At 43.1% G+C, this 15,184-nt stretch overlaps 1 protein-coding gene across 7 annotated transcripts in view; it reads left to right on the forward strand.

Moving 5' to 3' along the window:
* The window catches only part of LOC112263250 (major facilitator superfamily domain-containing protein 3), a 35,687-nt gene extending 21,908 nt beyond the window's left edge, over window positions 1–13,779 (forward strand). For 4 of the 7 annotated variants that reach the window (XM_024439314.2, XM_024439313.2, XM_024439316.2 and 1 more), the window contains exons 4-6: window positions 2,383–2,483; window positions 4,450–4,559; window positions 12,715–13,779. In XM_024439314.2, coding sequence (XP_024295082.1) covers window positions 2,383–2,483; window positions 4,450–4,559; window positions 12,715–12,984 — 481 coding nt within the window. In that variant the 3' untranslated portion in view covers window positions 12,985–13,779. Of the gene's footprint in view, window positions 1–2,382; window positions 2,484–4,449; window positions 4,560–5,082; window positions 5,319–10,022; window positions 10,145–12,714 lie in introns of those variants that run through there. The other 3 variants (XM_024439317.2, XM_024439318.2, XM_042330624.1) reach the window with 3 other exon arrangements.
* The last annotated feature ends 1,405 nt before the right edge of the window (window positions 13,780–15,184 follow it).

Consider the following 15,184-nt stretch of genomic DNA (forward strand, 5'->3'; position numbering starts at 1 on the left):
ACGCATACACACACGCACACACACACACACACACACACACACACACACACACACACACACACACACACACGGCGGTGCGTTCACCTGACACTGTACACTCAGTCCAGATTCCCACAGAGTGATTCCCATCCCTCTCCCCCATGTCCCAACACGCAGACACACGCACACACACACACACACACACACACACACACACACACACACACGGAGGTGCGTTCACCTGACACTGTACACTCAGTCCAGATTCCCACAGAGTGATTCCCATCCCTCTCCCCCATGTCCCAACATGCATACACACACACACACACACACACACACACACACACACACACACACACACACACACATTACACAAAGCCTATCCACCAGGCCGTTTCAATGCTCTAAAAGCTCATTTGGACGCTTATCCTGGGCCCCATCAGAAACGCTTGAGTGGCCAGAGACTGACCCCCTTACACAGATCGCCATCGGCAACCTGAGAGCCTATATGGTATCGGGGCCTAGCCAGTGTGAGGTGTCAGTGGCGAGGCAGGTTCTCCTCTCTCGCCCCATCACTACGGCAACTCCCCAGAGAGCCAGATTTCAAAGAGTGTCATTGAGAAGGGAGGGAATAATGAACGAAGGGAAAGAATGTCTTTAGCATGTGAATGATAGCAGATTGTTTTTCAGGTTGGAAGGACCCTGTAGGTCCTGTAGGCTTACAGACTGAGAATGGGCAGAAGGAGACAGATTCTATTTGATATACCATTTTGGGATAGTTTGTAGATCTGTCCCTTTTTTTCTTTCTTTTTTAACATTTTGTTGCATTACGAAGTGGTATAGAAATGTATTTAATAGTGCCTTTTTTTTCCCCCGTTAATCTACACAAAATACTCCATGTTGTCAAAGTGAAAAGAAAATTCTACAAATGTTTACAAATGTAATAAAAATGAAATAACTGTAATATAGTATAATTATTCACACCCTTTGTTTAGGCAAGCCTAAACTAGTTTCAGGAGTAACATTTTGCCTAACTAATCACATAAGTTACATGGACTCACTTTGTGTGAAATAACAGGGATTGACATGATTTTGAATGACTACCCCTTCCTCTGCACAGATTCAACTAAAAAGACCAGGGAGCATATCGGAAGCCTCATGAAGAAGGATAGTGATTGGTAGATGCAAGACAAAAATTAACCAAGATGGCGCTAAGCACAGGCAAGATCCTCAAGGAAAACCTACTTTTAATCAGACATTGGTAGAGGAATACACCTTTCAGCAGGACAATAACCTATAACATAACAAATGTTCCTGAGTGGCCAAGTTAGTTTTGACGTAAATCTGCTTGAAGATCCATGGCTTGACGTGAAAGTGACTTTCTAGCCGTGACACCCAACACCTTGACAGAGCTTGAAGAGTTTTGTAAATAATAATAGGCTAATATTGCACAGTCCAGGTGTGGACAGCTCTTAGAGGCTTACCCAAGAAGACTCACAGCTGCCAAAGGTGATTCTAACTTGTATTGACGCAGGGGTGTGAATACTTATCTAATCAAACTATATTAGTGTTTCATTTTACATAAATTTTTACGACATGATAGTTACAAAGTATTTTTGTAGATGACACAAAAAAAAGACATTTTAAATCCATTTTAATCCCACTTTGTAACACAATAAAATGTGAAGAAATCCAAGGGGGGTGAATTCTCATGAAACCGACTGTATGCTCACATTAGCCTGAGTTCAAACTAAGCTGTGGTAAGGTCAATGTCAGATGGGTTGTATAGATTTCAGATATCAGACAGTGACACGGGCCAGGTTTGTCTGATTGACAGGGACCTTTTTGGAGAATGATTGCCACAGTGGTAATCCCTAGGTGACACACACACACACAACGCACACTGCTCTAAGAGGGCGAGTGTCCTGATGGTCATTAATTCACTTCCACGCTGGGGAGGTCCCTAGGTTATTGATTACCACATGAGCCATGCTCACCGGGAGACAAAGCTCTTAGACTATCAGGGAATCGATTAGCGTCTGGCGACACGTCGTGTGTGTGCATGCGCTCACTCGTGTGAGCAACTGTAGAGGGGAAATATTGTGTTTGTTTTTGTTAGCATGCACATACTTCACAGTATTCTTTATCAGTGTGTGTGTGTGTGTCAAATTGCATTTGTCTCTTAGCACAATGTTTTCTATCTAGAACCTAAAAGGGTTCTCCAGCTGTCCCCATAAGAGACCCCTTGTTGGTTCCAAGTAGAACCGTTTCCACACACAGAGCCAAAAATGTTTTTTTACCAGGAAACAAAAAGGTTTCCTCTTTGGGGACATCCAAATAACCCTTTTGGAACCTTCTATTTCTAAGAGTGTGACTCATTGTTTGTCTTGTGTGTCTCCACAGTATTGGCTCTCTGATGAGGCGGGTGTTTGTAATGCGGACGGTCAGCATGGTGTTCCAGAGTTCCCTCCTGACTGTGCTGGAACCCTCCCCACTCATGAAAGGTGAGAGAAGACCCGGCCGCACTCTTGACTAGGCAGCATAGGCATCAGTTCACCCACTTAACCATGGACATACAAGTACATCATTGACTCTAACCAGCCTGTCCTTAGCCACTGATCTCGATTTACACGCGCGTCCCTAGTCCCCCTCTAGCCACATCTATTTGTCCATCCGTAGCTCGATATCTTTATTTCCTTTTACCATGTGGGAGCAGGTGACTTTGGGACTGATGAATGAAGGCAGGCACCTCGATGTAGCCTCACTGACTCATACAGGTAGCTATGAATATTAGACCCACAGAATATACATATTAGATATTAGACCCACAGAATATACAGACCCACAGGGCTCCCAGATCGATCCGCTTTTGGACATGAAAGCTGCACTGGATGGACTTTACCGGATACCCATACATGCGTCCTCACTCTAACACACTGGGGTATACAGAACTGGGGACTGCGTCCAAGATGTCCGACCGTTGTTTTCAAGATAATCTACTCACGTTCGCATATGTCGATTCATGGATGTCCAGGTTGCGTCCTCTAACCCCTTGTCCCCATGGCGAAACAAATAACACGTTGTGTCATGTGCAACCATCCACATTTAGGTCTATACATAAAATTTGATACTCCATTTTTTATAAAAAATATCCCAATGCCCCAGGGCAGTGATTGGGGACACTGCCCTGTGTAGGGTGCCGTCTTTCGGATGGGACGTTAAACGGGTGTCCTGACTCTCTGAGGTCATTAAAGATCCCATGGCACTTATCGTAAGAGTAGGGGTGTTAACCCCGGTGTCCTGGCTAAATTCCCAATTTGGCCCTCAAACCATCATGGTCACCTAATAATCCCCAGTTTACAATTGGTTTATTAATCCCCCTCCTCTCCCCTGTAACTATTCCCCAGGTCGTTGCTGCAAATGAGAACATGTTCTCAGTCAACTTACCTGGTAAAATAACGGATAAATAAAAATAAATATATTATTTTTTATTTAACCTTTATTTAACTAGGCAAGTCAGTTAAGAACAAATTCTTATTTACAATGCCGGACTATCGGGGAACAGCATGGTGTTCCAGAGCTCTGCCTTGTTCAGGGGCAGAACAACAGATTTTTACCTTGTCAGCTCGGGGATTCGATCCAGCAACCTGGACCAACGCTCTAACCACTAGGCTACCTGCCATCCCAAAGTCCATTCAGTATGTTGCATAAGCCATGCGTGCTCCCCAGCCAAGCAGAAAGGGGTTCAAATAATTATTGTTGTCAAAAAAGAATGAAAGGGATTCACTGCTAGGATACACTAGAATATCTTTGTAGATCTACAAATCTCAGACCCCCCCTCTCTGCTCTCTCCGTTTTAATCTCATGCAAATGAAGGAAAGCTGAACGAAGAACAGAAGCTGTCTGTGTGACCTGTTTGAACCTTTGTTGAGCTGTTCACTCTGGAAACCTCGAAGTGGAGGCCTCCCTCTTGTGATGTCAAAGATCCAAAAATGTGACAATGTTTTGCCGCAAAATTCTTAATATTACATGAGTGCCCCCTTCTCTCACTCTGATGAGCTGAGTTAGTGTCTCGCTCTCTGAATCTTATGAAATGGAGAAGTCTTATTCAGCAAAACTCGACATCTCTGGTGAATAATTCACCGTCAGTGGGAGCTGAGAGATGCTCTGTGTTGCCTGTGTTCTGCTCTCTTCTCCTGAGAGGGAACGACTTGATTGGGGGAACGTGAGGATACGACCCCCCCCTCCCCCACTTCTACCTTTGTTCAGCAACAAATCAGTCTCCTCTGATGCACGTTGTGCCACAGAGCTCTCCTCACACCATCCATCCAGTAGGAATTTCTGAGCGAAAAGGGAGGTTTAAAATGGCGCTAACGTAGAACCGGATGTGCCGTAATGTCTCGCAGCATTGTGCTACGGTGTTCACATTGAGACGTGTCAAGTTTCTCAGGCTGTGTTTGTGCCCCTCAGTTATGGCTGTGTTGAGTTTGAGCGTTCAGCACTTCCTGGGCGGCCTCATCACCACGCTCACCTTCACGACCATGATGCACTGCACACAGAGAGCGGAGGAGAGTGTACAGGTAAGAGCCACTCTCTTACACACCTGTCAATACAGTACCTACAGTGCCTTCAGAAAGTATTCATCATACCCCCATACCCCTTATTCCACAGTTTGTTGTTAGATTGAATTCAAAATGGATAGGTTAAAAAATATATATAATCTATTCTATCTACACACAATACCCCATGACAGTGTAAACAAGTTTTTATTCGTTTTTTTGCAAATTTATTGAAAAATGTAATACAGAAATATCTCATTTACATAAGTATTCACATCCCTGAGTCAATACATGAGTATTGGGTAAATCTCTTAAGAGATTTTCTAACCTGGATTGTACAATATGGTAATTTCACATCAAGTTGGTTGTTGATCACTGGTAGACAGCCATTTTCAAATCTTGCCATAGATTTTCAAGACACTTTTAGTCAAAACTGTAACTAGGCCACTCCGGAATATTCAATGTCATCTTGGTAAGCAACTCCAGTGTATATTTGGCCTTGTTTTAGGTTATTGTCCTGTTGAAAGGTAATTTTGTCTTCCAGTGTCTGTTGGAAAGCCAACTGAACCAGGTTCTCCTCTAGGATTTTTGCCTGTGCTTGGCTGTTTCCTTTTATCCTAAAAACTCCCGTCCTTGCCGATGACAAGCATACCCATAACAAGATGCAGCCCCCACCATGCTTGGAAGTATGAAGAGTGGTATTCAGTGATTTAGTTCTGTTGGATTTGCCCCAAACATAATGCTTTGTATTCAGGAAATAAAATTCATTTTTTTGCCACATTTTCTGCAGTTTTACTTTCGTGCCTTATTGCAAACGGGATGCATGTTTTGGAATATTTTTATTCTGTACAGGCTTCCTTCTTTTCACTGTTATTTAGGTTAGTATTGTGGAGTAACAGCAATGTTGTTGATCCAGTCTCAGTTTTCTCCTATCACAGACATTAAACTCTAACTGTATTAAAGTTACCATTGGCCTCATGATGAAATCCTGGCGCGGTTTCCTTTCTCTCTGGCAACTGAGTTAGGAAGGACGCCTGCATCTTTGTAGAGACTGGGTGTATTGAGACACCATCCAAAGTGTAATAACTTCACCATGCTCAAAGGGATATTCAGACCCATTGACTTCCACATTTTGTTACGTTACATCCTTTTTCTGAAATGGAATACATTTTTAAAAATCCTCATCAATCTACACACAATACCCCAAAATAACAAAGTGAAAACAGGTTTTTAGAGATGTTAGCAAATGTATTAAAAACAGATGCCTTATTTTTTTTTAAGTATTCAGACCCTTTGCTTTGAGACATTGAACATCCTTGATGTTTCTACAACTGGATTGGAGTCTACCTGTGGTCAATTCAATTGATTGGACATGATTTCGAAAGACATCTACCTGTCTATGTAAGGCCCCACAGTGGACAGTGCATGTCAGAGCGAAAACCAAGCCGTGAGGTCGAAGGAATTCTCTGAGACAGGATTGTAGCATGGCACAGATCTAGGGAAGGGTACAAAAAATGTCTGCAGCATTGAAAGTCCCCAAGAACACAGTGGCTTCCATAATCCTTAAATGGAAGAAGTTTGGAACCACCAAGACTTTTCCTAGAGCTGGCTGCCCAGCCAAACTGAGCAATCGTGGCAGAAGGGCCTTGGTCAGGGAGGTGACCAGGAAACTTCCAGAAGGACAACCATCACTGCAGCAGTTCACCAATCAGGCCTTTATGGTATGGTGGCCAGACAGAAGCCACTCCTCAATAAAAGGCACATGACAGCCCGCTTGGATTTTGCCAAAGAGCACCTAAAGGATTCTCAGACCATGAGAAACAAGATTATCTGGTCTGATGAAACCAAGATTGAACTCTTTGGACTGAATGCCAAGCGTCACGTCTGGAGGAAACCAGGCACTGCTCATCACCTGGCCAATACCGTCCTTACAGTGAAGCATGGACTGGGAGACTAGTCAGGATCAAGGGAAAGATGAACAGAGCAAAGTACAGAGATCCTTGATGAAAACCTGCTCCAGAGCGCTCAGGATCTCATACTGGGGCAAAGGTTAACCTTCCAACAGGACAACGACCCTAAGCACCGAACCAAGACAATGCAGGAGTGGCTTTGGGACATGTCTCTGAATGTCCTTGAGTGGCCCAGCCAAAGCCTGGACTTGAACGCAATCAAACATCTCTGGAGAGACTTAAAATAGCTGTGCAGCGACGCTCCCCATCCAACCTGACAAAGCTTGAAAGGATCTGCAGAGAAGAATGGGAGAAACTCCCCAAATACACGTGTGCCACGTTTGTAGCGTCAGACTCAAGACACTAATCACTGCCAAAGATGCTTCAACAAAGTACTGAGTAAAGGGTCAGAATATTTATGTAAATGTAATATTTGTTGTACATTTACAAAAATTTCTTAACCAGTTTTTGCTTTGTCGTTATGGAATATTGTGTGTAGATTCATAAGGGTGAATTTAAAAAGAATCCATTTTAGAATAAGGCTGTAAAGTAACAAAATGTGGAAAAGTCAATGGGTCTGAATGCTTTCCCGAATGCACTGTAGTTTTCTCCTGAATGTATTTAGGATTGCCATAACAAAGGGTTTGAATACTTCTTGACTCAAGACATTTCATCTTTTTTTATATATATATATATTTGTAAGAAATGCCTAAACACTTTGACGTTGTCCGGTATTGTGTGTAGACCAGTGGCACAAAATCGCAATTTAATCCATTTAATCCGAACCAAAACATTGTCTAGATAGAAAGTTGATTAAAATGTAGTAGGGACATCAAAGGTTCTGGCTGCTGCACAGATCCTATGGATGCTCTAGTCTAGAGCGCCTGGTTTAGTTGTGAGTATTTTTTTGTCTCTCAATGATTAAACTAGTGAGAAATATTTGATCAGTGAACAAATGTGAATTTGCTTCATTTACGATCTTAAATTAAGACATTGAAATATTTTGCCATGTCTAATTCATGTAAATGACGCTGCTTTCCATGTGGACAGTATGTGTTTCTACATTACACAAGCTGACGTCTTAACCACATCCTTTTTACCTCAGATTGGTAATGTTAGTATAAACGTTTATAGTCAGCACGATGACACAAGTCCAGTAGCTTAAAACAGACTAATATCTTTGATTTTTGTAATGCTGATTTCTGTCATATTAGCTGAGGGTCGCAGGACTTTTCCTATTCTTTCACAAACGGTACGCGGACTTGACAGTTAAACTCTCACTGAAATAGCAGCCAACCGTTGACACTGGTGATATCCTATGGCGGGTCCTGATTTGTTGAAGTTAACTAAGAAAAAGCGATTTGTTTCCCTTTCCTTGATGGCAGCTTCACGGAATCATCGTTTATTTGATAATTAATAATGGCTTATTAATTTGGACACATTAAAACTGTTTTTACATTATCAATATGTCTTATAAACAGGAAGCAGCAACGTCATCATTTTCAACTGAAGTTTTAAATACCATTGGAAATTGCTGTTGAACTTTCAACAGCAATTTCCAATGGTATTGTAGTTAAAACTGCTGAATGAGTCCAAACGATTTTTTTAATGATATACACTATACATACATAGGTATTTTTTAATATATTTTTTTACCTTTATTTAACTAGGCAAGTCAGTTATGAACAAATTCTTATTCTCAATGACAGCCTAGTGGGTTAACTGCCTGTTCAGGGGCAGAACGACCTTGTCAGCTCAGGGGTTTGAACTTGCAACCTTCCGGTTACTAGTCCAACGCTCTAACCACTGACACCAGCTCTAACCACTAGGCTACCCTGCCGCCCCATGTGGACATCCCTTCAAATGAGTGGATTCAGGTATTTCAGCCACACCCATTGCTGACAGGTGTATAAAATTGAACACACAGCCATGCAAATCTCCATAGACAAACATTGGCATTAGAATGGCCTTACTGAAGAGCTCAGTGACTTTCAATGTGGCACCGTAATAGGATGCTACCTTTCCAACAGGTCAGTTTGTCAAATTTCTGCCCTGCTAGAGCTGCCCCGGTCAAATGTAAGTGCTGTTATTGTGAAGTGGAAACATCTAGGAACAACAACCGTACAGCTGCGAAGTGATATGCCACACAAGCTCACAGAACGGGACCACCGAGTACTGAAACACGGGTAACAATCATCTGTCCTCGGTTGCAACACTCACTACAGAGTTCCAAACTGTCTCGAGAAGCAACGTCAGCACAAGAACTGTTCGGCGGGAGCCTCATGAAATGGGTTTCCATGGCCAAGCAGCCGCACACAAGCCTAAGATCACCATGTGCAATGCCGAGCGACGCTGGAGTGGTGTAAAGCTTACCGCCATTGGACTCTGGAGCAGTGGCAGTCTGACGGACTAATCTGGGTTCTGGCGGATGCCACAGAACACGATCTGCCCCTATGTGTAGTGCCAACTGTAAAGTTTGGTGGAGGAGGAATAATGCTCTGGGACTGCTTTTCATGGTTCTGGCTAGGTCCCTTAGTTCCAGTGAAGGAAAATCTTAACGCTACAGCATACAATGACATTCTCGAAGATTCTGTGCTTCCAACTTTGTGGCAACCGTTTGGGGAAGGACCTTTCTTGTTTCAGGATGACAATACTCCCATGTGCAAGGTTCATACAGAAATGGTTGGTCGAGATCGGTGTGGAAGAACTTGACTGGCCTGCACAGAGCCCTGACCTCCACCCCATCAAACACCTTTCGGATGAATTGGAATGCCGACTGCGAACCAAGCATAATGTTCTTGTGGCTATATAGAAGCAAGTCCCCGCAGCAGTTTTCCAACATCTAGTGGAAAGCCTTCCCAGACGAGTGGAGGCTGTTATAGCAACAAGGGGGGACCAACTCCATATTAATGCCAATGATTTTGCAATGAGATGTTCGACAAGCAAGTGTCTACATGCTTTTGGTCATATAGTGTACCAGAAATAACCAAAACAGGTTTGCTCTGCCTATTTTTAGGTGCCTTGCTTGGTAGATTGACATTTTTAAACTCAAGTTTTTTGGGGGGGTGAAAAGATGGAGCAGGTAGCTATGCTATTTGGACCAGGCTGCTGCGATGTCATGCAGACTTAGACTGTCGTTTTTGTGTTTATACTTTTTCATAACGACAAGGACAAGTTTGGTGTTGGACAACAATAGAATATTCATGCTTTAGTCCTTGCCAAAGCTGGTTTAGATGAAAGGCGACATTTTCACAAAGGCGTAGGTGGAATCTTTAAAGAAAATACATAAAAGATGCCTAGTTCCAGAAATGAATGTAACGCGTTTGTTCCCAGCTACACCGTTCAGATGTAAAGAAAAGTAACACCTAGAACATCATTTCCCATGGCCAAGTCAGGTCCTAGGTGTGAGAAACAAATTATATTCAGCTTGACATCATGTTTTAATACATAAAGATATTCTCATGGAATTTTAAAATGTCGTAGGGATGCATTTGCTCCATTGTTTACATTTTTGTTGGTGCCCCACATTTTGAAGGTCATGCACACATTTACAGAGTGGAGCTCTCAACCATTTACCTCAGCTTGGAGGAGAGGCTTCTACCTAAGAAGACGAGGGTTTGTCCGAACCCTGTCACGGCCACAGGGGTGCTCTGTTATGTAAGTCATCGAAACAGAAACTCCTGGCTGTGAACAAACGCAACAAAGAGAGCAGGCTAACCTGCTCTGTTCTGTTCCCTCTCTGCTTTCCCCACTGTTCTCTTTTTAAAGTGCTCCTTCTATGGAGTTAGGTCATATCCTGTGGTGTCAACAGGCAGGACAGGTAGCCCTCCTAAAAGCAACAACACCCACCTGTCATCTGGGACTGACGAGCCCTTTTCTTTTTCACTCCCTCTCTCCCTTTTTCTGTCTTTCTCATTCTCTCCTTTTTCCATCTCTCTCTCTCCCCCTCTTCTTTGACATAACTTTTTTTTTGTCCCACTCAAACTGGGCCATCGCTGCCTGGAGGTGATCCGTTTGCAGCCTCTCAAACATCACTCAATCAATTCTGAAGGTGATGAGTTGCCTCGGTTCTACCAAGGAGTCGGCGACTAGGAAAGCTACACCAAGGAGGATACAGGGCTGTGTCTGAGCAATTAAGGAAGAAAAAGCTAATGAAACAAAGCTCATCACAAATCCTTGATGATAAAGACAGGCGATAACCTCCGGGGTTAATTTGAAATGTTCTCATGACACATATAGCTGCCTGTTATTTTAAGGTCATATCCAGTGACGGAAAGCTGATACCATGAGTGCTTGTCGAGGGCCCAGGAGAGAGAAATGGAATCCCTTAAACAAGTTCGCTCGAATAAAAGCACTTCACTTAACTCGGGTCTACAGGCGCTCCGGCTGTGTGAACCCGGTTCAACCCAGCACTGGACTCTACTGAGACCCAGCAAAGATGCCTGGGAAATGTCTCCTTTACAGCTCGCCCATTTTGCCACCAGTGACATTTGTCCGAGTCGGGTAACTGGCTAAGTTTCTCATAGCCACACAGGAGCTATATTACACAGCGTCAAAGGCACAACGAACGAAGGCCTTTTCACAGCACAAAGTTTGAATAATCTAAGTCATCTGCTCACCGTAATCATTCAACAATGTTTTCCACGGCAACCTACTCCTCTTATTGAGTTAGGTTCCTTTCACTTTGATCATGTGGATTTAGGCGTAGCCAGCACTGCATGCCACAGCAGATGCTTTAGTGTTTTGTGCTGAAATAAATCAATTTTGTTAAGTGGTTAGTAGTTTGCATAGTTTCGTTTGTGGAGGTGGTTTAAGGCCAGGCACCACACTCATAGGGTACTTGTTTACCCTTAATGATATCACAATCAACTTTTACCAGTTGAATGTACAAACACCAATACTTTTTTTGTATTTGCATTTTTTCTGAAATATTTTAAGATATGCAAATGAGGCAATGTCTCATTAAATATGCACATATTTGCATATCGCGCGCAAAAAAAATAACATCTGGACACTGGATGAAGTATGCCTAAATATTTTTGTTTCATTGTGTTAACACTCCAGGACCTGACCTGTCCATAAATACTTTTTTCATCTTTCTATCTGTTTAATGATGAAGTGCATTTTTTCAAAGAAAATGTTATCTAGAATAAAAAATTTACAAAATATCAACAATTACGGAGAATATATCTAAAGATAACCACACTAATGTGGTGAATGCAGATGTATCTGAGAAAATTGTCTTTGTATGCGAAAAGAGTCTGACTTTTGGGAGAAATTACACTGAATTTATATTGTAGTACACACTCTTATCCAGAGCGACTTATAGGAGTAATTAGGGCTTAAGTGCTTTGCTCAAGGGCAGATCAACACATTTTTCACCTAGTCTGCTAGGGATTCGAACCATCGACCTTTTTGGTTACTGGCCCAATGCTCTTAACCTCTAGACTACCAAACACCATACAGCTATTTAGACCCAATCACCATCTCCTCCAAGTAAGTTGCTAAAGATAGTCCAGTTTGTAACATTCTCAATGAAATGGGCTTTTTTAAATTGTGTAATTTAATGTAGTAAGCTTTGCAATTGTTGCTGTATGTCCACTTTTAAAGTGGTTAAAATTCTTTTTTTTTTTTACACTTTTTGAAAATACTAATGGTTTGAAATACCAACATTGGCACACTTGAAGTCTGTATGTCTGTTGGCGTAAACACATGTTTATGGAATAGGGTTGCACCGTGTGTAGGTGTCAGTAGAGGGTGGAGACCCACGAATCTGCGTTAGTGGGCCTGAGAGGTAGAGTCTGGGATGTTAGGTAATCTGTGTTGATCTTGTCTCTCTCTTGCTCTTTCTCTCACTATTTCTCTCTCTCTCTCTCCCTCTAAGAGCCTGCAGGCCTGAACCCAGATACCCCTCACCAGCTGGCCTCCATCCACACATTGGAGACACAAATCTCAAGCTTTATCATTCTGGCTCCATCTTCAATTCTTCTTTTGGTTCCTTTCTTCTTCTGTAGTATTTCCATCATTTTCTCTGTCTCCTGTCCCTCCTCCTTTTTTTTGTGGGAGTTTGTCTCCCCACTGATTTTTCTTGCAAACACCAGTTAAAAGACAAGCGATGACCACATACCCGAGACAGAGATGTCACCAGAGTCCAGTTTTTTTTCTCTCTCTCTGCCCTCGCCCCTACTTAACCCTCTCCTCTCTCCCCTCTCCTCTTCTCCCTACAGGCCACCCACTACAGTTTCTTGTCCACCCTGGAGGTACTGGGGAAGCTGATGTTCAGTGCCCTGGCGGGGGGTCTGGTGGACTGGGTGGGTTATCCCACCGCCTTCCTCCTCTTCCTGGTTCTCTCGGCTGGTACAGCCCTCCACGTCTGGAGGGCCACGGATACCGGGGCCCTCAGGGAACAGCTGAAAGAACAGCCCAAGCTCTTCCCCAACAGCTCAACCATCCCTTATGTAACTGCTTTAGCACCCCCCCATCCAAACCAGCAATGATCCATGCCAACACAATCCCTCTCACTCAGTGGTCCCCAACCCCCTGGTCTTTGAGAGTAATACTGTGTGCATGCAGTTTTTAATTGCCCAGTGCTAACATGTCTGATCAAGCTATTCGAGGTGTCGATGATCAGTTGAGTCGTTTAAAAAGGTGGGTGTGGGGTTGGAGATTTTTCCAGGACGCCGGTGAGTAGTTGTATGGAGTTGGAGGATTGGATCAGTAGCATAAGGGATAGGGAGAGCAATATAGGGGAAAGCTGTTCAGGGGTTATTGGAGGACATACCATCTGAGACATTTTCATATATGCCAAGCCACCAATAAAACTTAAGCCAGCAGTAATACTTATCCAGGGATGAACCAGCGATGAAGGTTCTGTATGTCTTATCAGTTTGCCATTGCACTAGTTCTGTGGCGACGTTTACCAATCCCTACTACCTCTGTTTCACACTGTAAGACATGCAGAAGCCTAGTGAGCTGTATAGTACAACATTTGCTAGCTCGAGTACGATTTTGATTAGAGATAGCTAGCTTAAACCATTACACAGCGTCATCTAGTCTAGGTTTGTTAGCGCAATTAGGGAACTAAAGCCTTACATAATGCATGGTGGCAAGTTATCAAGGATTGGATGGATTTTTTTTTTTAATGGATTCAGGTTTTGTTTTTATGGATTCTGGAGGGGGAAAAACGCTTATTTTTTTATGTTACATAGACTACTGCTGCTTGTTTTTCAACTACCTGCTGATATTACTTGTTTCTGTTATGTGTAAAGTTATTAAAAATTACACACACCTTATCAAGTCACTTTTTAGTGGGCTTGAAACATACACCTGCTGAAGCAACTTACATTGTGGTGCCTGCTTTTTGTTTACGAACAGTTCATTGGACTGGCGAGAGGCATCTACTGGGAAAGCAACGCAAATACTGAGCCAATGCCTCACACCGATCGAATACCGTCTGTCTTCTGATGACCATATCTCTCATTGTGATGGCTGAATGATAATATAACAGATAGTCACGGGGATGACAGGTCAGGGAGGTGACACGGGACCTAGGCAGTTTCAGATAGGGACAGCCAGGGGGACATAGAACCAGAGCAGCCATGTTATGAATTGGCATGAATAGCGGGGTCACTGACCAATGCAGCCAAGCCCACTCTAATGTAAAGCATTTTGCAAAGCACCCCCCCTGTCTCTGACACGTGCTGAGAGACTTGCACAAAAATAAAGCTGCTACCCAAATGTCTACGTGCCGCCGTGTATGTCTGCTTGTCACTGTAGTAATGTCATCCTGTAAAAAAATATATATATATATTCTACCTGAACCTACCCATTTTTAAGACCATTACTTTGGCATCAGTCTAAAAAGAAATCACAGTCAATACCTGTAAACTGTAAAGATGGAATCATAACATTAAAGGTAGACTATGCCGTTTAGATGACCGCGATGTGCATGGGTGTGCTTCACGCTGCTACAACGTAGCTGTGGGGTCAAAACAGCTGCGGCACTTAGCTCTGCTTCAACAAATTGACACTGTTACTTCGCGCGTGCGGCGTCGCCTCGCTGAGTCTAGCTTTAATATCAACGTAACACCGGTATATCATACCCATTTATATCCAGTGACTGAATGGGATTTAGGCTAACCATTTCACCATGCCAAATCTTGGGACACAATTATGAATTCCTCACACACGCCTCCCATATATCCACCCTATATCACTTTGGATCACGATCTCATTACATCTGGGCCCTCCTGATAACCATAGCTCTGGTGTGTGTGTTCGAGAGAGAGAGACCCCATCGTCTCCCATTAGCACATCTGCCCTAAGGGTGAATCCTCCGCCAAGTCAACCTGCATCTCTCTCCTCCTATACCGCTCCCCTTGTCTTGTTTCATGAAACACACTCATCACATTCTAGCTACAGCATTGATATTTCTCAGAAAGCACAGGTGGTATAGACATTCTCAACCCACATTGATTATGTTGGGCTCTCGCTGTCGAAGAATGAAAACACAGGTGTTGAGAACAAGAACTAAGCGAATGACCATCTAAACAAAAGACCCTTTTAAATTCAAACTCAACTTTAAGCGATGGTATCACTACATGTGCCGTGTTCAGGTTTCCTGCAGGATTACAACACTGTTGGAGCATTACAATGCCTAATTTGGCTGTTTCAAACCAGTTGTAATCCTTGTATTTC

Source organism: Oncorhynchus tshawytscha, linkage group LG12, assembly GCF_018296145.1.
Source record: "Oncorhynchus tshawytscha isolate Ot180627B linkage group LG12, Otsh_v2.0, whole genome shotgun sequence".
NCBI lineage: Eukaryota > Metazoa > Chordata > Actinopteri > Salmoniformes > Salmonidae > Oncorhynchus > Oncorhynchus tshawytscha.